This window comes from Poecilia reticulata, linkage group LG10 (assembly GCF_000633615.1).
Source record: "Poecilia reticulata strain Guanapo linkage group LG10, Guppy_female_1.0+MT, whole genome shotgun sequence".
Taxonomy (NCBI): Eukaryota; Metazoa; Chordata; class Actinopteri; order Cyprinodontiformes; family Poeciliidae; genus Poecilia; species Poecilia reticulata.
This window is the reverse complement of record NC_024340.1, coordinates 31,604,340-31,624,918: the sequence shown is the minus strand read 5'-3', so window position 1 is coordinate 31,624,918 and position 20,579 is coordinate 31,604,340. Positions and strand designations below refer to the sequence as shown.

Below are 20,579 nucleotides of genomic sequence, written 5' to 3'. Positions count from 1 at the left end.
CCGCGCTGCAGGCGCAGGCGATGGAGCGACCGCGCTGCAGGCGCAGGCGGATCCTCCGGATGGAGATGAAGAGGAGCAGGATTCATGTCACAGAGGGAGATTTCACTCTGGGACGTTTTGTCCCTTTTCTTCCATTTTCTTGCTCATGCAGTGAAGAGAAAGTGAAAAATGTGACAAATATTCAATATATATATGAATTAGAGCAAACATTGCTGATTAATATGTTTCAATCAGCAGAAACAAAAAGAAAAATATTAATTTCGTCATTTTAATTCAAATTCCAACTAATGATTATTTTATTAATAGATTGATTAATTGATTAGTTGGATTTTTAATATGGTGCAGTCTGGATATTTTTCATTTAACCCTTTTTCAGGCAATATTAGAAATACATTAAAATATGCAAATAAACAATTCAAACCTTTTTAAATAAGAAAATATTCCCATTTCAGGTCTTACCACGTTTTGCTAAGTTATTGCATTTTACTGCCTAAAATCCATGTAATTGATGAGTTAATTCTGTTTTTGTTAACTTATTTGTTAACAAATAATAATTATTTACCATTCATGCATTGAGTGATAATTAATTATTAATAAATGCCATAAATTCTACAACTATTTCAAAAGAAAGACTAATTTATGGCCCTTTTGACTTGGGTTTGTGTCTATTAACATTCAAGGCTCAACTTCAAAGAAAAAAGGGAAAAGTTCAAACTGATCAAACTTAACCGTAAAACATTCAGCCTTCCTGTTAGTTGCTAAAAATCTTCTTCTCTCCCTCAACCTGAGTGAAATGTTCAAACATGTTCGTACATCTCCAAGCCTCCCTGAAGTTTCTTTCAATCACCAGAAACGGCTTCCACACCGAAGAGTGTTGCTACCATAAACAGGAAAGTGATGACATTGTATAAAATGATGCAGTAAAGGCTGATTGCTACCAGAAACCTTTTCTAACCGTAAAGTCAGAATTCTGATTTAATCTATATTTTTTCCACTTCGTAAAGTCAGAACCTTTAAAGCCTTAAAGAACCTTCAGATCAGAATTGTTTTTCTCCGTGGCCCTAATCCTCTTCCGTAGTTTAGGAGTCGAGAAAATGGGGAAAAAGGGTTGTGGTGCGTTCAGGTTACTTCAGAAGGAACTGTTCAAATTGAGTTCGGATTTCAACATGGCGACACTCATCGACATTGTTTGAAGCATCTCTGACAAACATATTTTTAAGCTGTATTTTCCTTACGAAAACATCACTTTTATTTATTTTTTTCTTAGTTTAAGTTTGAGGCGTTATAAATGACATTGATTTTAGAGACACTCTTAAATGTTTGTTTTGTAAAATAATGCCAGAAGCGGCCGTAATGAAACGCGATGGCCTGACAAGTTCTAGCCGGAGCTGCTCCCGCATTCCCAGGGGAAAGTCCGACATCCGTTCACCTTTCAATTGATTTTCCCAGTTTCGATTACAACTGGAACGCAGCATCGGAATCTGCGTCAGTATCGGCACCGTGTCGATAGGTGGCGGTAGTGAACACTGAGGCGATTCTGAGCTGAAGGGGGAAAAAAAACAACAAAAACACCCAGCAGAGAAGCACAGAACCAAGATGGCGGTGCAAGAGACAGCAGCCCAGCTGTCCATGGCTCTGAAGGTCCAGGAATATCCCACACTGAAGGTAAACACGCCACACACCGGTACACGTCCCTGGTTCGGGGTGCTCCAGGTTCCCGGGGGGTTCGGTTCTGTTTTAAAGAGGTTGGTTGGTGGTTAATTGGAGAGTGGCTAAGGTTAGCTAAGCTAGCATGGCCAGAACATCAGCCTGATGGGTTTAAAGGCAAGAATCGGAACCGTTTACACTTTAACGGGTTCGGTGCTGATCTGCTTTGCTCGCGGTTCCGGTTGTTGGGACTGAATCCCTCCAAAGGTCAAATTCTGGCTCGGTTCTAGGCAAACTGAACCCGCTGCGGGTTAGTTCGGTCCCGTTACCCTCAAAATCTGAGTTCTTTGGTAAAAGGTGAAAAGTTCTGACTGCTGCCCGACCCGGTTCGGGTTAAACGGTTTGTATCCTCAATAGAGGCTGAAACAACATGGTTGCTCTTCCTTTCTGGAGCAGACGTGATTCGCTTGCTAACGGTGAAAACCAGCCGACCCGGTCCGTGGAGCTGGTTCGGGGTGGTTCTGGGCGGTTGGGGGTTCGGGGAAGCGGTTCGGTGTGTTAGCGCAGTGTCATCAGATTCCTGCCGCCTCTGTGCGCTTCAAAATGGCCAGCAGGAGAAACCGCCGCCGCCGGCTGCCGCACACACGCACCGCCGCTCCTCCATCCCACGGAGCGGGACTGCGACACCGGCGGACCCGGTCCAATGACAGCGCCTCCACACCCGCGGTGAGTACCGGCTCAGTGAAACCGAGCTGGAATGGACCGCTGTGGTCCCGCTGCAGGGAGATGATGGGCTCCATTTTGGGACCAGGCTGATGTTCTAATTGGCTTTTTGTGCAGCGCAGCAGCAGCGATGCTGCAGCAGCAGCAGCAGCGATGCTGCAGCAGCAGCAGCAGAAAACCCCAGATGTGTCTCAGAATAACCTCCATCTCCAGCTAAACGCATCAAACTGGATCTTCTCTCCCTGCTGTAGGTGTGGCAGCAGCGGGTTTCCTCATGAGAAACGTTTCTGGTAATACTGAGGTCATGTCTTTACGTTTCTATCCAAAAATCACAAAGAAAATTCAGACATTTCTCCATGTTTAGCTTTTATTAGAACTAGAATAAATATCAGTTCATTCATCCCAAAGGTTATGCTTGTTACAGTGAAATAGGTCGATTATTTTAGTTAATCAGATGATTAACCAGTAATCTGATCAAAAAAATAACATTCTGCATATTTTCATTGAACCATTTAAGCTTATTTTTCTACACTATAAAAAATTAAAGTGCATAATTCAAATCCTTTTTATTTCCTAAAATGCAATAGCAGCGTTCTTTGAAAAGATGCATCTGCAGCTAAAAGCATGTGAGGGTTGATCCAGTGTTTCATTTTGGGATAAATTATTTGATGCCAAAGGAGTTGAGAGATTTGTTTATGCAGAATTTGAATCAGGTAAAACTAAACCTGCCACTTGAGGATTTCTGTTTGATGGAGACGATTTTTAAAACATTTATTGTAAAATGTTGGTTTAATTTTGGCTCCATGTTGTTCCTTCAGCTACTGTTTCATTTTGACTCTATATACTCCAGTTATTGATTAATCGATTACTATATTAGTTGATGATTATTTCAATAATCCGATTAATCGTTTCAGCCCGACAGCAGAATGAGATTCTCTCCTAGTTAAAAACTAACAGAATATTCTGCCTTGAAACAGTCAGATTTTATTTTATTTTAAATAAAACTTTATTGTTTTATTCCCATTTTCATCACTTTATAACCTTAGAAAACCATCTGTCATCTTTTCTGTTTAACTTTGTGGATTAAAGGACTAAAATAATAATTACATTCTGTGCATAACACTCTTATGACTTATTAGTACTTTTTATTATTTCAGCAGCAATTGGATTAATATTTTTCCATAGATCAGGTTTTGCATCATTTTGCATTTTTGTGCAGAAACTTGTTGTATTTTTTCTGAGGGATATTAAACGATTAGACTCTCATAGCAGCTCCTTCTATATGCCAGTTTTCTATTTGACCAGTTGGACGTTGGAGGAAAAATATGTTTTTCTGACGTCTTGCAGTCCAGTTATCCAGAGCTCATCCTGATGACGCTCATTATAACGACTTTTTTCCTCATAATTTTAAGATGTTTTTCTAGTAAAAGTGCATCTTTCTTTTGCTAATATTATGACTATATTTAAATAATAAATTCTCTTAGTTTACATATTTTTTGCCTCATCCTATTTACTTTTTTACAGGAGCAGCATCATGTAAAATATATATTTTTAATCTGCCCATTTTAGTTCTCGCTCTTTGGTTACCTAGCAACTCACTAATTCTTTGGTTACCTAGCAACGGCCTGTTGAGTAACTGGCACAGCAGCAGTTTAAAGTTTTGCCACTGTGCTTTTTGTTGTCTTAATTCTTCCATACATGTTCGAGAAGTTATTTAATCTTCATGGCAACCATTCAGTTGTGGCCCTAGCCCCGCCTTCGAGGCGCAGCTCCTCCCCACTCAGCTCCTCTAGACTAGCCAGCAGCAAATGGCAAACACCTGCTGAGCTCATTATAGGAGCTGCTGCTCAGAGCAACACTGGTAAAAACATTAAAGGGTTAATAGAGGAGCCATGTTGGATGACTTCCTGGAGGCGGAGCTTCAGAAAGAGGAGTTTTTAAAGAGACAGAGGCCCGATTTCAATGAGTTAAATTACAAAGCCATATTCCTTTAATTCATATTTGATATTTGTTGCATTTTTATAATAACTGGTGGTTGATTGTGCTGTAAATGGCACTATGTGGAAACCTTCCAGGGTCTAAATGAAGCAATAAACAGACGGACGGAGCCTGAGAGGCGGACATAAAGCTGGGTGACTGTTACAGAAACCAACACACGTCTCAGCAGATGTCTCTCAGTCTGTGAGGACAGACAGTCGCTTCATGGCTGAAGCAGACGCTCCCACTCTGCTGGTGGACTTCAACAGATTTCTGAATGGGATCCATTAGTTCCTGCTGGAGTGTTGGCACAGTTTTCCAGTGAAATTAACCGAAGAGGAGGGATTCATTCATTCATTCAGTGGATCAGCGCCGTCCTCTGCATGCTCCACTATTAAAATGTTCTTAACATTATTTCAACATAATATTTTGTCTTGTACTGAATGTTAACAGAAGGAGCAGTAAAATCTGGTGACATTTACTGGAATTACAGCGGTAGTATGTAACTTTTATAATAAAAATGTTTTTACTTTATGATTATCATTTGGTTGACGTCATCTGTGGAAGGGAATCGAGCTCCTTTTAATTTAATTCCCTGCATGTTTATGCGTGTTTGTGACGCATGCTTGTTCTTGAATGAACGATCTGAACCGGTTCTTTGACCCTTTAGCCGTGACGTAAGGCTGCTGTGTTTCCAGGTTCCGTATGAGACCCTGAACAAACGGTTCCGAGCGGCCCAGAAGAACATCGACCGGGAGACGAGTCACGTGACCATGGTGGTGGCGGAGCTGGAGAAGACGCTCAGCAGCTTCCCGGTGGTTGACTCCGTGGTGTCGCTGCTGGACGGGGTGGTGGAGAAACTCAGCGCCCTGAAGAGGAAGGTGAGGGATCCGGTCGGGTTGAAACGACCGGACCGTACCGGATCTATGGAGGGTGGATGTTATGAGACTGTAAAAAAGTCGCTCTATTCCTTCTAAAAAAAAAAAAAAAAGTGGTTTCTAAATTCAGCATCAAAAACATTTTTTTTAACAGGCATATCGCCAATTAAAGGTGGTGGTTGTCATGGCAACCAGCCGGCCGCTTTGTTCGAACTCCAGTTGTTTTTTTTCCAGAAGGTTCGGTTCGTTTAGTTAGGTTTGAACGCCTAATCGAAACTTTTTGTCCGCCTGCAAACCTCGGTATCGGTATCGGTTCGGTTGAAATCGACTCTGGCGCGGTACAAAAGCCGGAGACCACTCCGAAAGCAGGAAGCGGACTACAGCGCAGGGCATTCTGGGTAAATGCAGCCAAAACAAACGTGAACGCCCAGCGCTAGCGGGAGAAATGGCTCGCGGTATTTGGACAGACAAACGAGGAATCCTCCACCCGCTAAAATCTGACGCCACTCTTTAGTTTTGATTTTTTTGCGCTCCGTGTCTCCGAAAGTTTCTGTATAGTTTCCTTCAGTGGTTCTAGGTGCAGCGCCCCCACATGTGAGGAGGGAAACGGGCTGCGTTTAACGCAGTGCGGTGTGAAAATGGAACCACATGTTGCAGTTTTAACCACACTTAGCATTTTTGACGTCATTTGTGTCCAGTGTTGAGTTTTTACTGCCGTGAGACTTTGTCCTACTGGCCAAATTTAGCATTAGTTTGACAACTACAACTTCAGAACCCTGAACTCGGTCAATCGCTGTCTTTCCGGGAGTTTATTAGAAACCAAAATTAGTCCATATGTTTTCTTTATAAACGAAGACCGGGTGGGTTGAATCTCTAGCTTTTATTTGTGTAGTTTTTTTCCTGTTTGTTGTGGTGCTTCCTGCGCATGCGTACATTCCATTACCGTCTCTATGGCGACGTCGGAACGTCCTGGGTTGTTTACAAAATGGAGCTGACAGACTGCGGCTTTGTTCGCAGTAAATGTTGTTGTTTGCTACTAGTTAGAAATCAAGCTCATTATGCAGAATAAACATCAAACAGGGAGATATTAAAATGACTCCATGTTTTTTGTACTTGATTTAGCCAGGTAAAATCTGGTATTTCTACTTATTTGTATCTTTTCATAAACTTTTACTATTCTTGAGTTGGAGAAACATTCAATAATTCTGATGAGGTTATACTATAATGCATCTGAACAAATCATAACAAATTCTATTCTGATTAGCTTCCAAAAACACCATAAAGCATTTTTTTATTCTTATTTACCCTCTTTTTTATGATGTCATGATTGTATTTAATAATCTGGTTATTAGTAGAGGTGTGCCGATCGATCGGCCACCAATCATAAGCAGCCGATTTCTGTGAAAAAGTGGACCGGTGATCGCTGATCACTGTCTCTTGTTGCCGATCACATTTATCTCACTTCGCAGCCTACATGTGCAGCTGGTCTCCTCTTTCTTTCACATTGCACAAGCGCACAGCAACAAATCCTGTTGTGTGGAACTTTAACGCTCTGAGAGAAAATGGGGACGTTTGCGTGTTGCGGCGGAAAATTACCTCGGAGGTGAAGCACGACAAAACGCATCAACACAACCAATTTAAAATGATATTTAAAAAACAAACACTTGACAGAGTTTGGCTACATTGAGGCTCAAAGCAGGAAAAAAGGACATCCGGATCCAGACAGCAGGTAAAGCGGCGCACAGCTACCAACGCTCACCGGATTAGCATCACGGTCAGAAAGCTAAACAAATAATTCAAGTCTTTGAGCTGGTCCTGCTCTCGCTCTTGGACCTACACTAAACACTTCAGCTAGTAAGTAATGTTTCACAGACCTAACATGGATGTTCTGTTTAACGTATCAGATTCATTTTTTCTCAGCATATTGGAGCACTTTTTAGATTTGTGTGTCCTGTGGAATAGGGAGCCAGAAAACAGGCTCCATTTTGTTGTAATTCAGCGTAAGCGTCCGGTCTGCTTTCTGAAGGCTGCTGAGTCGATTCAAGCGGAGGATGAGAGCGCCAAGCTGTGTAAGCGTCGCATCGAGCACCTGAAGGAGCACAGCAGCGACCAGCCGGGTTCGGTCAACCTGTGGAAGAAGAAACGCATGGACCGCATGATGGTGGAGCATCTGCTGCGCTGCGGCTACTACAACACCGCCGTCAAGCTGGCCAGGCAGAGCGGCATAGAGGTTCTGCATTTGCTCATGAAACAAACTTCATTTTCCTCATCCTGACTTTAATCTGAAAGGATCGACTCTTGCCATCTTTCCAGGATCTGGTGAACATCGAGATGTTCCTCACAGCAAAGGAGGTGGAGGAGTCTTTGGAGAGGCAGGAAACGGCCACCTGCCTCGCCTGGTGCCATGACAACAAGTCCCGCCTCCGCAAGATGAAGGTACCTAGCATGCAGCATTTAGCAGCAATATTGAGAAACCTTCATATTCAGATACAGGGTGGCAGTGAGGATGCTTTAGGTTTCTCTGAATACAGAATAAAAACATCAAAATAAACACTCAGAAACTCAAGTTTCTCCTCATTTAGGTGCTGTCAAAAAATTAAATAGTAATTATGTTTTTAAACATGGAAATGAACACAAAGTGGAGCTTTGAAGGGACCTGAGGTCTATGGAGCCTCATTAGAGACGAAACTGTTACAGTAAGGTTGGGATTTTAATGATTTATTTAACAAAAACTGGGTTTGAATTTATGTTTGAGATTTCTCTAATCCTCACAGGGTCAAATATTTACATACACACAGATGTTCTGTAGCCATCAGCAAACTTCTGGCTCCTATCAGGGTTGAAGGTCTGGACCGGCCCAGAAGAAAGACACTTTTTACCCTAGAACCTGGTACCACAGCAGCAGTGGGCTGACTGACCCAGTTGTCTAAAATAAGCTGTTCCTCATGTTCATTTAATGATTTTTGAAGCTTTGGGAACTATCTAAAACTGTTTTATGGCTCTAATAGTAATAATAGTTTTTGGTTTTGCAGAGCTGCCTGGAGTTTAGTCTGAGAATTCAGGAGTTTATTGAGCTCATCAGACAGAACAAGCGCATGGATGCAGTGCGGTAACTCCCACACTTTATCACAACAAACCATGATTGATGTGCTGTTTTCCTTTTTTTTTTTTCAAACTGTCTCCCTTATGTTTGCTCTCTGTTTATGTCAGACATGCGAGGAAGCATTTCAGTCAGGCAGAAGGAGGGCAGCTGGATGAGGTCCGGCAGGTGATGGGCATGCTGGCCTTCCCATCAGATACACACATCTCCCCCTATAAGGTAGCAGTCCTGGGCTTCATCACAGCATTACCAGCTCATAAACACACTGCAGCTTCCACAGAGGTGCAAATATGTAAAGCAAATTACTGTAATACCAGTTTCCCGCCACCAGGAGGCGCCTGTTGTCTTTTAATAAGATTAAACTGCATTTAAAGGACTACAGATTAACTTTGATTTGCTCTAGTTTTAAATCAAATGAGCTTTTTATTATTTTATAATCATGACAGAATCAATTAGGTTCTCTGTTTTTGTTAAATTAGTGAAAATGGTAAACAGTTGCAGGGTGAATATGAACTGGACCTGACATGAGTCGGGTCATATCATCTCCAGAGAATAAAACTGATATGAGTCCAGTTTTATTCTACAGTAAATGACAGATTAGTGTAAACACAGTTTATAATTTAAGAAATCTGTTTGTAAAAATTCACAGTTAAAAAAAAAAGATTAACATTTTAATGATCTGTTTTTATGGAGGACCAAAAGGGCCAAAATTAGATGAATACATAGTTAAATCATCTTCAATTCAAGCTTTTTATTAAAGATACAGTGTCCCGGTCCATAGCAGGAATGAAAAAAATAAGTACAATAAATAGTGAAAGGAGAAAAAAATAATTATTAAAAAATGTTAGTAGAAAATGTCTTTATTAAATATCACTAAAATGCAAACGTATAATGGATGATGCAGATAATTTATGTATGTATGCTGTGAACTCTGTTGAACTATAATAGTTTAGGCTGATTCTTTTTTTTACACTTTAATTATCAACTTCATCTATTATGAATTTAAATTTTAATGATTTCCTGATATATTTAAGAAATTAATTTTCTATTAACTTTATTTAATTTTGTCCCCTTTGGCCCTCCGTAGTTAGTGTTGAAACATTTGATCAGGTTTGTCCTGTTTTCAGGCCAGACGTCATAAAGTTGTTAGAAATGTACTTTCATCTTGACCCACATCCAGTTTGAAATGAACGGTAGGAAAAAAATTACATAATTTGAAAATATTTTATTATCTGACCTCTTCATGTTTCACCTTGTTTCTGTTTGTCCCGGTTCTGGTTCCTGATCGGTGAGGATGAGGTAGAACCTCGTCTCCTTGCAGCAGCCGGAGCTGTGGAAGCTCCTCTCGCCTCACAGAGAGCACGTCTGATTTTTGGTAACTTCAGGGGGAACTTTGTCTTGTTTCTGTTCCCATCAGGACCTTCTGGACCCGGCTCGCTGGAAGATGCTGATCCAGCAGTTCAGATACGACAACTACAGACTCCACCAGCTGGGAAACAACTCTGTGTTCACCATCACCCTGCAGGCCGGCCTGTCTGCCATCAAGACTCCGTATCCTTCACTCCCACTGGCTTCCTGCAGAAACCACACTGATCCACTCTAATTACCAGTTCACTCGACTGGTAACGGCTCGTTTCTCAGGGATCAAAATAATACTTACATCATGAAGAACAGATCCTTTAAAGTGCAGTTTGTGATGTGTATTTAGTTAGTTTAGTAAATGTTATCTTAAGCAGGACCAGTTTAACCCAGAGGATCTGGTTCACAGGCCTCAAAGGTTTTAGTTTTTTTTTTATTCAGGTTTATGCGATTTCCTGGAAATGTTATTTATAAAATACTTTTGGTACAGCTGGAACTCAAAGGGCTTTACTGAGTCTGAAAACAGAACGACAGACCCACTGAGGTTATCAGAACGATCAAATCAGGTCAACGTTGTTAATAAATAAAGAATTAAAAAGAAGGAAAATAAAATGAGTTGTAGAAGACGAGAAGGAGAAATTAAAATAACATAAAAACACTGTAGTTAAGAGCAGACATTGTAAATATAAGTATTGAACGGCAATAAAATAATAAAACATAAATGGTTACTGGAATATAATTGAAATGAACAATACAGCATAATAAAAAGCTATAAACTCATTATCAGATATGTCTTTAAAAGCATCTAAACTCTGATCTAAACGCTTTGAACCCTCATGGAAGCAGATCTGAGGTGAAATTTGTTCAGTTTTAGCCGCTGAATGAAACCACGTTTCCCAGCAATCTGAACGACCAAAACCGATCCGTTCCACTGCCATAAATTATATCCGACACTTTGAGAGCGTCTGCAGTCTGAGCGGCCATGTTTTATCTGAACTCTGTTGTTAGATTTTTGTTTTTATCAGCTTCCTTCATCTTGAACTTTAAAAACTTTGAAATCCATCCATACTGCTGTACACAGCTGGTCCTGGTCCTGGTATTGGTCCCTGTCCTGGTTCCGTTCTTTAACTTGCCGGTCCAGTCAGTGCTACAAGGAGGACGGCTCCTCTAAAAACCCAGACTGCCCCGTGTGCAGCAAGTCCCTGAACAAGCTGGCCCAGCCGCTGCCGATGGCTCACTGCGCCAACTCCAGGCTGGTGTGTAAGATCTCTGGGGAGGTGATGAACGAGAACAACCCGCCCATGATGCTGCCCAACGGATACGTCTACGGCTACAACGTGAGTCCAGTCACAGCTGGCAGAACCGGAGCCAAACGTTTGGCAGCACAAACCTGTTTGAGCCGCTAGAGTTTAACGATTTTAATAAAAAGTCATCATCAATATCTTCAAAGCAAAAGCAGCAGAAACAAAAATGTTTTGCTGCACAAACGTAGCTGAGTTGACACCAAATTTGTTGGTGAGGTTGACCTCTGATGACCTTTGGAAATGTTTTTTAATATCTTTAAAATGATAGCGGCACAAACGGGCCTGTTGAATGAAACGAGCTCCATCTGCATCATTGTTGTTTCTCCCAAAACCTGGACGATTAAAGTCTGACGCTTTTCTCTCAGCTAAATCCTTTTTTTGAAGAACAATTGTCCTTACAGACTAAATAAGTCGTTTTATTTGTTGTTTCTGTTGCGTTGTGTGTTTTTTGTGATCTTTAAAATGTGCCGCTCTCCTCCTGCTGTCCTCCAGTCCCTGCTGTCCATCCGCCAGGACGACAAAGTGGTCTGTCCCAGAACCAAAGAGGTGTTCAGCTTCTCTCAGGCAGAGAAGGTCTACATCATGTGATCACCAGGACGACTCAGTGGAGCTGTGACCTTTCACCCCAGTAGATAACCTCCTCTTCCTCACACACAGCTGGGCTCTTCTTCTTTCAGACTGTTTAGATGTGACTAGGAGTTTTTGACCTGATCCATTCAAGCACACGGACTATCGACATTTTCATTATCTTAAAGGCCTTTACTCTGAATATTAGAGCCTAGAGGAAAAAGGACTGAGTGAAACTGTTAGTTAGATGTTTGATTTTACTACAAATAAAAAAAGAACTTGTAAAGGATCGCTCTGAGTTTTCCTTTTTACTAACGTTTCTTTTTTTTATTTTTATTTTTTATAAATGTGATTGGCTGCTTCGCTGGTCTCCAGCCGCTCTTCCTTTTTTATGATGGCTGAGGAACTCAGCCTCGTTTTGACTGAAACCTTCTGGTTTGCCCAGCAGCACATCCCATAATATATCATCACCTTGCAATAACTCCTCCGTTCAGAGGAGGCGCTGTTTCAGGTGGTCCTGCTAAATTCTGGGTCATCCGTTTTTGTTGTTTTCCGATTAAATAAACTTTTTATTTAACTGATTTTCATTTTGTTCCACCGTTCTGGATTCATTAGATTTAAGTATTTGATGATGCATTCATAGGTTAAATTTTAGATCAAATCCTTTACCTTCTGTTGGCACCAACAGCAGGCCTCATGCTTCAGTTTAACCCATGTTTTAATACTGTTCACATGTAAACTAACTGATTTAATGCAGGTTTTATTCTCCCATCTGCTGATCGGCCCACGTGAAATCATTCCATTTGTGTCTGTCGGTGATCTGGAAGTGTATTTGTGACGATGCCTCTGTTCTGTGTGTTTGTGTTGGTAGAATTAGAAATGGGGAGTGTTTCATGAGCTGTGTGCCTCATAAAGATCTCAATGAAACTTTGATTTCAGTCTTTATTTGAAGCGTCTCGTTTTGTCGGAGCGGGTCGCTTGCGGTTCTGTTGACATGGATATCCACCAAAGTGCTCCGTCGTTTCCCATGTGTGGTAGTTTTGGGCCAGACGATGAGAAACTGGAGGCAGATTTAAAGGAGTTCAAGAGGCAACATGGTTGTCCATATGCATCATTTACATTTTATCAGCAGATTTCATGTGATAGACCAACAGAGGATAGCTTAGCAATGAGAAATGGAACAAAAATAGATGGTTTCATTAGTTTTACATCAAATTGTGAAAAGTGTGGTGGTTATACATTCAGCTGCTTTTCACTCTTATTCTTCTGTTTTATTTGGCCTTACAGAAAACTAAAGATCTATAAAAAAATTATATATTACCAATATGATAATTATGGCCAGATTTTAAATACAGAAGTGTAAATTCAGTTACTAAACCATGCAATACTGCATTAAAAACGAGTTCAAGCAGTGAATTAAATATGTACTAACTTTCAGAAAACCCAAAAGCACCAGGTTTAATTTCTGTATGTAGCCTGTTAGAGAAATTAAATAATATTGTTCTGAATGGTTCCTCCTTTGCCCAGATTTAAATAAGATGCTTATTTTTGAGGAGGGCTGGGGTGTTCACTCTTCGTGGAAGTCGGTTGTTGAGAATGTAATCGCTTCTGCCTTCATCTGTTGGGGTGGCAGCATCAGAATTAAAAAATGCTCAAGCTGACAAAGAAGGCTGGTTTTGTTCTGTTGTGGGGACGACTGGAACCTGCGGAGATGATGAAAGGAGGATTACAGACAACTCTGAGCTCCCTCTTCACAAGATTTTCCTCAAAGTGTCTTAAGTCAGAGGCTTCTTCAGATTTTCTGTAACACAGACTGCTGCAGGAGATCGTTCTTGCCATTAGCATCAACAACTGAAGGAACTTGGGTGATGAGTTGCAACATTTCATTTTTCTTTGGGATCAATAAGTCACTTTTGAATTGAATTTATATTGAATCATTTATTTTTTTTAGGTTTCTATGCTTTCTACATTGCTCGGCCCCTGAGTATCACCAAAAATGGCATTTTTTGTTAACTATTGTTATTTAATCATCTACATTAATTTTCTGTAATGTTCTGCGTTCGAAATAAAGCTGGTTTTTGGGGGGAAAAAAGATCAGAAATTAGAGCTGCTTCTTTAAACATTAAAAGGTCTGGTTGAAGAACGATATTAAAGATTGTGATAATTCTATGCAACTCATGGTTAAAAGGATATCAATTATTTTTAATACGTTGTCAACATTGTACGTATTTTCAAGATGTCCGTTGTCCCGCAAAGAAACCGGAAAAGGCGTTATAAATGTGACGTCACTGGTATTCGTTTATAAAAAGGCTCGCTCTTCCTCCTCCGCCATCTTGAGATCAACGCGTAGTTGAATTCAAGAAGCTCCTGCTCGCCATCTTTATTCCTTTTTGAAAATGAGTGACCAGCTCTGTAAGCTCTTCGTCGGCGGCCTGAACGTGGACACCGACGACGATGGCCTCCGCAAGCACTTCGAGCAGTACGGGGCCCTTACCGACTGCGTGGTCGTCGTGAACAAGCAGCTGCAGCGCTCCCGCTGCTTCGGCTTTGTTACCTACTCCACGCCGGAGGAGGCCGACGCCGCCATGGCTGCTAGGCCGCACACCGTCGACGGTAACTCGGTGGAGGTAAAGCGAGCAGTGGCCAGAGAAGACGCAAACAAGCCCGAAGCTTTGGCTAAAGTGAAGAAAATCTTCATCGGTGGGCTGAAAGACGACATCGAAGAGCAGCATTTGACCGACTACTTCTCGCAGTACGGCCAGGTGGAGAAGTCTGAAGTCATCTCCGAGAAGGAGACGGGGAAGAAGAGGGGCTTCGGATTCGTGTACTTCACCGACCATGACTCGGCAGATAAGGCCGTGGTGGTGAAGTTTCACACCGTTAATGGACACAAAGTGGAGGTGAAGAAAGCCCTGACTAAACAAGAGATGCAGGCTGCGAGCAGGAACACAATGGCGCCGAGGGGCAGACCGGGCCGCGGCATGAGAGGAAATCAAAATGGCTACGGAGGCAGGGAATATGGCGGAAGCTACAACTACGGAAATGGCGGCGGTGGCGGCTACAACTGTGGTGGCTACGGAGGGTACGGTGGACCGTACGGAGGCGGCTATGGCGACCAGGGAAGCGGCTACGGTGGCGGCAACGGCTACAACGACTTTGGCAGCGGCTACGGCCAGCAGTCCTCTGGCTACGGTCCCATGAAGGGGCCGCCTTTCGGGGGCCAGCGGAGCGCGGCTCCCTACGCCAGAGGCGGCGGTGGCGGCGGATACCCCAGGGGGGGCTACGGCGGCGGCGGCTACTGAAAGGCGACACCCTGATACAAGAATCCCCCCTCTCCCCGCCACTCGTTACTCCCAGGCATTTGGACGCAAAACTCAGTCACTAATGGGGCGTCTGCCGTGAATCCCATCCATGGCAGAGTCGCAGAGACACCCCTCCCCCACCTGAACCCCCCAAACAGGTAGGAAGGTCACTTCCCTGAACACCTGCTTAACCCGAACAGCACTTCTTGCTGTTCACCTAGGACACACAATTGAAGAATTACACGTTCAATGATCCCTTTTTTAATGTACCCACGCCACCAGTGTGAGGTTGTCTTTAGAGTTGGATTTTTTTTTTTATTTTATATATTTGCGTTCCGTCGTTGTGTTTGGAAAAAAAAATGATGTAGGATTATTTTCCTGATAAGTTCTTATTTTTTTAATATTTGCATTTTAAGCAGTTGGATTCGATTTTGTTAAATTTAGAGAAAAGTTTAGTGTATTTTCTTTTCAATGTGAGGATGAGAATGTTTTTCTGGTTCATAGATGTCATTCTTACTATACATTTTTGTATAATTTTCCGGGTCATCCAAGGAAATTCACTACTGCAGGACTCTAGTTTCCCTCCCCATATTGTACTTTAAATTCCTCTGAGCATATTGCTAGATTCAGTCTAAATACTGTTCATTTTTTCCTGTAGCAATATCTATTGTATATTGTGTACTTTCATGTGTTGAGAACAAAAACTTATTGTTAAAACATTTTGGTATGCTCATGTATGTTCATTTTAAATAAAACGTTATACCACTTAGCTTAGTTCTTACTTATTTAACCAGGCTTCCAGTTTATCCACAGGTTTATGAGATCATCTTAGTTACATCCTTTACTCAGGTGGGTGAAATGGATGCAGTCTACCCACAGCCAAAGCATGTAGGCTTTGTAGGGTGAGACCTTGTCTTAACTGTGGTTTTAAGATTTGACTTATTTACTTTCATATTTACTACATGTGGACCTGAGGGCTCTGATAATTATCTTTGATTATTCCTACATTTAGGTGTTCTTACTCGTATTCCTGTAGGCTATCCCAGCCAAAATAGCCGTAGCAGTTTGTTTGTAGGCTACGTCAGGACCCTGTTGATTACCTGGGGTCGGTTGTGATAGGAGTCTGAAATATCTCTTTAGGATATCCACATCCAGCCAACTAGGTATGTAAATCAACCTGTCTTCACTCTGTGTTGGTCAAAAATGTATGGAATATATTTACGATGGTGCACAAGTGTACCACTGTTTAATCTTACCAGATTACTGCGTCTTTTTATGTAGCTAAACATAAGTAAAACTGGGGAGTTTTGTTGCTTAATTTTGGTTTTTGTGGGTGAAAGGAGACACAGGTTTGTTCCACTGAACGGTGGAACGACTAACTGGTGTCTCCTGGAATAATCCTGCGTTGCTCTGTTTCTCATTGCTGTGTTTTCCTCCGTCTCCAGGTTGCCTCTGTAACCTGGCCTGTAGGGCTTCACCTGGAAGCTGACAGGGAACCGAGGAGGGCTGACCCTTCTTCCCCTTCAGGTGACATTACTGCAGAAAAATAATGACCACTTATGCTGCTCTCAGACTGAATATTAAGTATTCATTGCCACAAAGACACTAAATGGATGAAAAATTAAACTTTTAAGCAGGGTTTTGTGTAACTTAAATGGGTGAGTTATTAAATAATTGTTGGCTTGAAATCTTAAAGAATTGTATGAGAGTGTTCTTGCGCAACCTTTCGTTTAAATCTGAATATATAATCAACCTAAAACTGTTCTTGCAGTGGATCCAGTAGAATGTCTGGATTTAAAAACTAAACTGTTTTACCAACTTATATTCTCTTACTTGTAGGTTATTTTTCATGCTTGCCGGTTTCAGATCAACTGAGGATGAGGAGCTTCTGTACTGATGGCTGTATATATTTTTATGAATGCACAATAAATATTTATTTTGATATACCACAAGACTTGTTACTTTTCTATATTTTCTGGAGGTAAATGTCAGTTTTAATGTGGATATTGAATGAATAGAATCCAAAGCTGGTGAAAACTCCTGCACAGCACAAAATGTTTCCAAATATACATAAAATGTTACCTGACTGATGGCAGATGTTTACTTTCAATAAAGTAAACAATTTTCAATACATTGAAGGAAAATTCAAAATGTAAATAAAATTCTGGGAAATGCACCAAATGTTTCACTTCAGTTCATAAGCAGTTGGGATATAACTGCAGGTCATGTTTAAAAATGTTCACTTAACCTTTGCAGGTCAAGTCTGCTAAAAATAACCTTTTGGCTGAACCTTTCACGTTTTCCTGATTAAATCATTGCAAATTGCAAAGTTTTTAACTTTAATGGGATTAGTTGCTGATAACTCAAAAGGTGAATAAAGAACTTGAGTGATTACCTTTGGTTTAGTGACAATGGAGCGTCTCATTTTGAGATTTTTAAACAAGTAAAATGCAGCTAGAATTTTATACCAAACTTTAATGAGTATGCTACTAATATTGGCACACTTGTATTTGAGTTAATCACTTAAGAACTGATCTAAACTCAGTTAAATGTGAAATGAAGGACTTGGGATCCGCTCACGATAACAATCTGGCATTATGCTGATCGTTAAAGCCGTCAGCTAGCAACCCTTCTGTAAAAGAAATGCAACTGATTTCTGCAGTGTTGATCTAGTTTGGTGCATGTGAAGATGAATCTACAAAAACAAGCTTACACAGGTGAGGCAGATTTCAACGACCCATTTTCAAAACATCCGAGCTTCAGGAAACCTGAGCAACAAAACGTGAGCAGATTGTGACAAAAACCAGAACAGAATAGATCAGGATTATGATCAAAAACATGTTTTAGCCATCTATAGCACATAAAAACAAAACTTTATTAGTGTAATTTTTGTAGTACCACATATGTTTTTTTGTTTTGCTGCAAAAAAAGCTGTTTTTAAAAAATGTGCCATAAGAAATGTGCAAAACTTAAACGACATTCAGAGGGAAAGAAAAAAAATAAGTTAATGTTAACCAAAGCGCACGATGTAAGAGTACAAAAGGGCAATTTAACCATTTTCAGACTGATAGAGGTCAGTGAGTTACTGTCTAAAGTTCTCAGGTTTTAGTGCTGCATTTTCACACCTTTTAGCCTACTTCATGTTGTCAGACAGGTTCTGTTTGAGGGATTAAAATCATACATTTATAATGAAGCAATAAATCAAATTCAATCTAATTCTTGAATAAATATTCAAATTCTACATCTATGATCTTAAAATTGAATCATAATCAGTTGCTTAGTTTGCTAATGCCTCGGGCCGTCTCTGGCGACTACTCCACTGTACAACAATGAATATTAGCGATTTAAGGGCCAGGATTAAATGAGGTCAAAACTTGTAGAAATGATCCGAACTGTAAACATTAACCTAAAATACACAAAAAGCTAAATTAGTCGTGTTTATCTTACAGGGATTTGATTAAATCCTGCGGTGAAGCTGGATTTTTATTGTTACATTTGTCTTTGCAAGTAACCCGGATTCCTCACGTCAAGGTCAGGGTAGAAATTGGACTAATGGTGTGTAGTTTTTAAAATAGTTTCAATTTGTTTTATTATTATGGCATTAAGAAGGGGGATAAAACTACAAACAGCAACAAAGATGAAAAATTTTGGCCTAAATCTCAACAGAACGGAAGATTTTCAAAGCCGTGTGGGTGGTGATTCTTTTTTTTTAAACTGAAGATGGACCAATCAGAGTGCGCTACGTCACTCGCCCCGCCCAGACCTTGTTCATTGAAGAAGGACAGGGAAAGTCTCCATTTCCCATCCTCCAGACGAAACCCAACATGACGGACAAATTGTGCAAGCTTTTTGTTGGAGGGCTGAACGTAGAGACCACCAGCGATGGCCTCCGTGCGTATTTCGAACAGTACGGCTCTCTGACGGACTGTGTCGTGGTTATGAACCAGCAGCTCGGAAGGTCCCGCTGCTTCGGTTTCATCACCTACTCGGCGCCCGGGGAGGCCGACGCTGCAATGGCGGCTAAGCCACATGTCGTCGAAGGCAACAACGTGGAGCTGAAGAGGGCCATAGCCCGAGAGGACGCCAACAACCCGGACATCCTCGCCAACGTCAAGAAAATCTTCGTCGGCGGAGTGAAGGACCACATCGAGGCGGAGAACCTGACCGAGTACTTCTCGCAGTTTGGCGCAGTGGAGAAGTCTGAGATCATCTCCGACAAGCAGACCGGCAGGAAGAGAGGCTTCGGCTTCGTCTACTTCACGGACACCGACTCGGCCACCAAAGCGGCGCTGACCAAATACCACACCATCAACGGGAACAAGGTGGAGGTGAAGAAAGCCCTCAGCAAGCAGGAGATCACCACCGGCGGCCGCGGAGGAAGAGGCCGGGGGAGAGGAATGCAGAACTTCGGCGGCGGGAGAGGAGGAGGATATGGAGGCGGTTATGGCGGCGGCTACGGCGGGGGTTACGGCGGGAATTACGGAAGTGGCTACGGCTACGGCGGCGGCTACAACAACGATAGCGGCGGCGGCTACGGCGGCTATGGCGGCTACAACGAGTACGACAGCCAGATGGGGGGAGGCTACAGCAACGGGGACTTCGGGGAGGGCTACGGACAGCAGCAGTCGAGCTACGGCGCGATGAAGGGGGGCAGCTACTCCTACCGGAGCGGGGCTCCGTACCGAGGCGGTGGGGGAGGCGGCGCCGGCAGAGGCGGCGGCTTCGGAGGTGGTTATTAGGCCATTGGAAAGCCGAGATGTTCATGGGGACATTAGAAACGAACTTTACATTTACAGCACCGTCACAGGTGGGGGGCTGCGCGCTCTTTGTCCGGTTAAAGCGAGCCCATCACCCACTCTGAATGAATGAAACCCGCCTCCTCCACTCGGATCCCATCTGTCCTTTTTGTTCCACTCATTCTGGACTCTAAACATACCGATTGTGAATATATTTTGTTGTCGTGTATTGAACCATTTGTTAAAAAAAAAAGTGAGATCTGTGTAATTCCCTTGCTTCTCAAGTCAAAAAAAATTGAGTTTGTCTTGCAAAACCAGTCGGATGTGACTCCTTTCTTTTGCATCATAAACTCAGGGTTTTATGGAGATGGCAGCGTGAGGCTCTATTCGAGCCTTCTGGATCTTAAAATGTGTTCCTATTGAACGTGTCACGGACTATTTTCACCTAAAATTGCATCTTTTGCCGTCCGTTTCAGGCTTTTTCTTTTTTATTTTTAAGAATAAATACTGTTGAGTGTATGTGTTCATTTCATCCCTATGTTGTATTCTGCTTTTATTAAAAGTTTTTAATGACTTGAATCTATTTTATGCTTTTCGTCCTTATTTTTTTTTTCTTTCATAAAATTGTGTTCCTACAGCTGCCACTAGGGGGCAATATGCACAGGTAGAAAATGGTCGTTTTAAAACGTCTCCAGCCCTTTTAATCTATAGAACATTTATTACTGAGATTTTTATTTATTTAAGCATTAGCTGTTTTGAAATGACGGCTAAGAGACTAAACATGGGGAATATTTAGCGGTCTGGACTTCAACTTTTATTAATTTAGAAGCAGTAGCTGAGGTTACAGTTAAATGTCTCCTGTTTCTGTAATAAATTTGGGCACTTTTACTTTAAAATATTCAGCAAACTAGAGCGTTTTTTTTTTAAAACGGATGTAAAAACTCCTAATTCCTGGAGTAGACCCACTAAAATGTTGAACTGGTTCC

The 20,579-nt window shown here is 41.7% G+C and overlaps 3 protein-coding genes across 4 annotated transcripts; all 3 read left to right on the top strand.

The window, feature by feature from the left end:
• The first annotated feature begins 1,456 nt into the window (after window positions 1–1,456).
• On the top strand, window positions 1,457–11,846 carry maea (macrophage erythroblast attacher, E3 ubiquitin ligase). The gene is made up of 9 exons (XM_008421008.2): window positions 1,457–1,665; window positions 5,046–5,228; window positions 7,252–7,455; window positions 7,539–7,661; window positions 8,258–8,334; window positions 8,436–8,544; window positions 9,743–9,876; window positions 10,826–11,021; window positions 11,481–11,846. Exons 1-9 carry the CDS (start codon window positions 1,597–1,599, stop codon window positions 11,574–11,576), a joined length of 1,191 nt encoding a protein of 396 aa, XP_008419230.1. The 5' UTR covers window positions 1,457–1,596; the 3' UTR covers window positions 11,577–11,846.
• Window positions 11,847–13,877: 2,031 nt separating this feature from the next.
• LOC103471812 (heterogeneous nuclear ribonucleoprotein A0-like) lies at window positions 13,878–16,809 on the top strand. Of its 2 annotated transcripts, XM_008421010.2 has the most exons (3): window positions 13,878–15,015; window positions 16,303–16,384; window positions 16,697–16,809. In XM_008421010.2, exon 1 carries the CDS (start codon window positions 13,952–13,954, stop codon window positions 14,855–14,857), a length of 906 nt encoding a protein of 301 aa, XP_008419232.1. In that variant the 5' UTR covers window positions 13,878–13,951; the 3' UTR covers window positions 14,858–15,015; window positions 16,303–16,384; window positions 16,697–16,809. The 2 variants fall into 2 exon arrangements, with proteins under 2 accessions (XP_008419232.1, XP_008419231.1); XM_008421009.2 differs by having other exon boundaries at window positions 13,878–16,384; window positions 16,697–16,803.
• Window positions 16,810–18,614: 1,805 nt separating this feature from the next.
• On the top strand, window positions 18,615–20,176 carry LOC103471813 (heterogeneous nuclear ribonucleoprotein A0-like). Its single transcript, XM_008421011.1, has one exon. The coding sequence runs from the start codon at window positions 18,682–18,684 to the stop codon at window positions 19,594–19,596; it is 915 nt and encodes a 304-aa protein (XP_008419233.1). The 5' UTR covers window positions 18,615–18,681; the 3' UTR covers window positions 19,597–20,176.
• The last annotated feature ends 403 nt before the right edge of the window (window positions 20,177–20,579 follow it).

Excerpts from the sequence above, each read along its gene's own strand:
- LOC103471812 (XM_008421010.2), top strand. The coding sequence starts at position 13,952 with ATGAGTGACCAGCTCTGTAAGCTCTTCGTCGGCGGCCTGAACGTGGAC.
- LOC103471813 (XM_008421011.1), top strand. The coding sequence starts at position 18,682 with ATGACGGACAAATTGTGCAAGCTTTTTGTTGGAGGGCTGAACGTAGAG.
- maea (XM_008421008.2), top strand. The coding sequence starts at position 1,597 with ATGGCGGTGCAAGAGACAGCAGCCCAGCTGTCCATGGCTCTGAAGGTC. Across the intron at positions 5,229-7,251 it reads TCAGCGCCCTGAAGAGGAAG|GCTGCTGAGTCGATTCAAGC; the intron begins GTGAGGGATCCG and ends TGCTTTCTGAAG. Across the intron at positions 8,545-9,742 it reads CACACATCTCCCCCTATAAG|GACCTTCTGGACCCGGCTCG; the intron begins GTAGCAGTCCTG and ends TGTTCCCATCAG.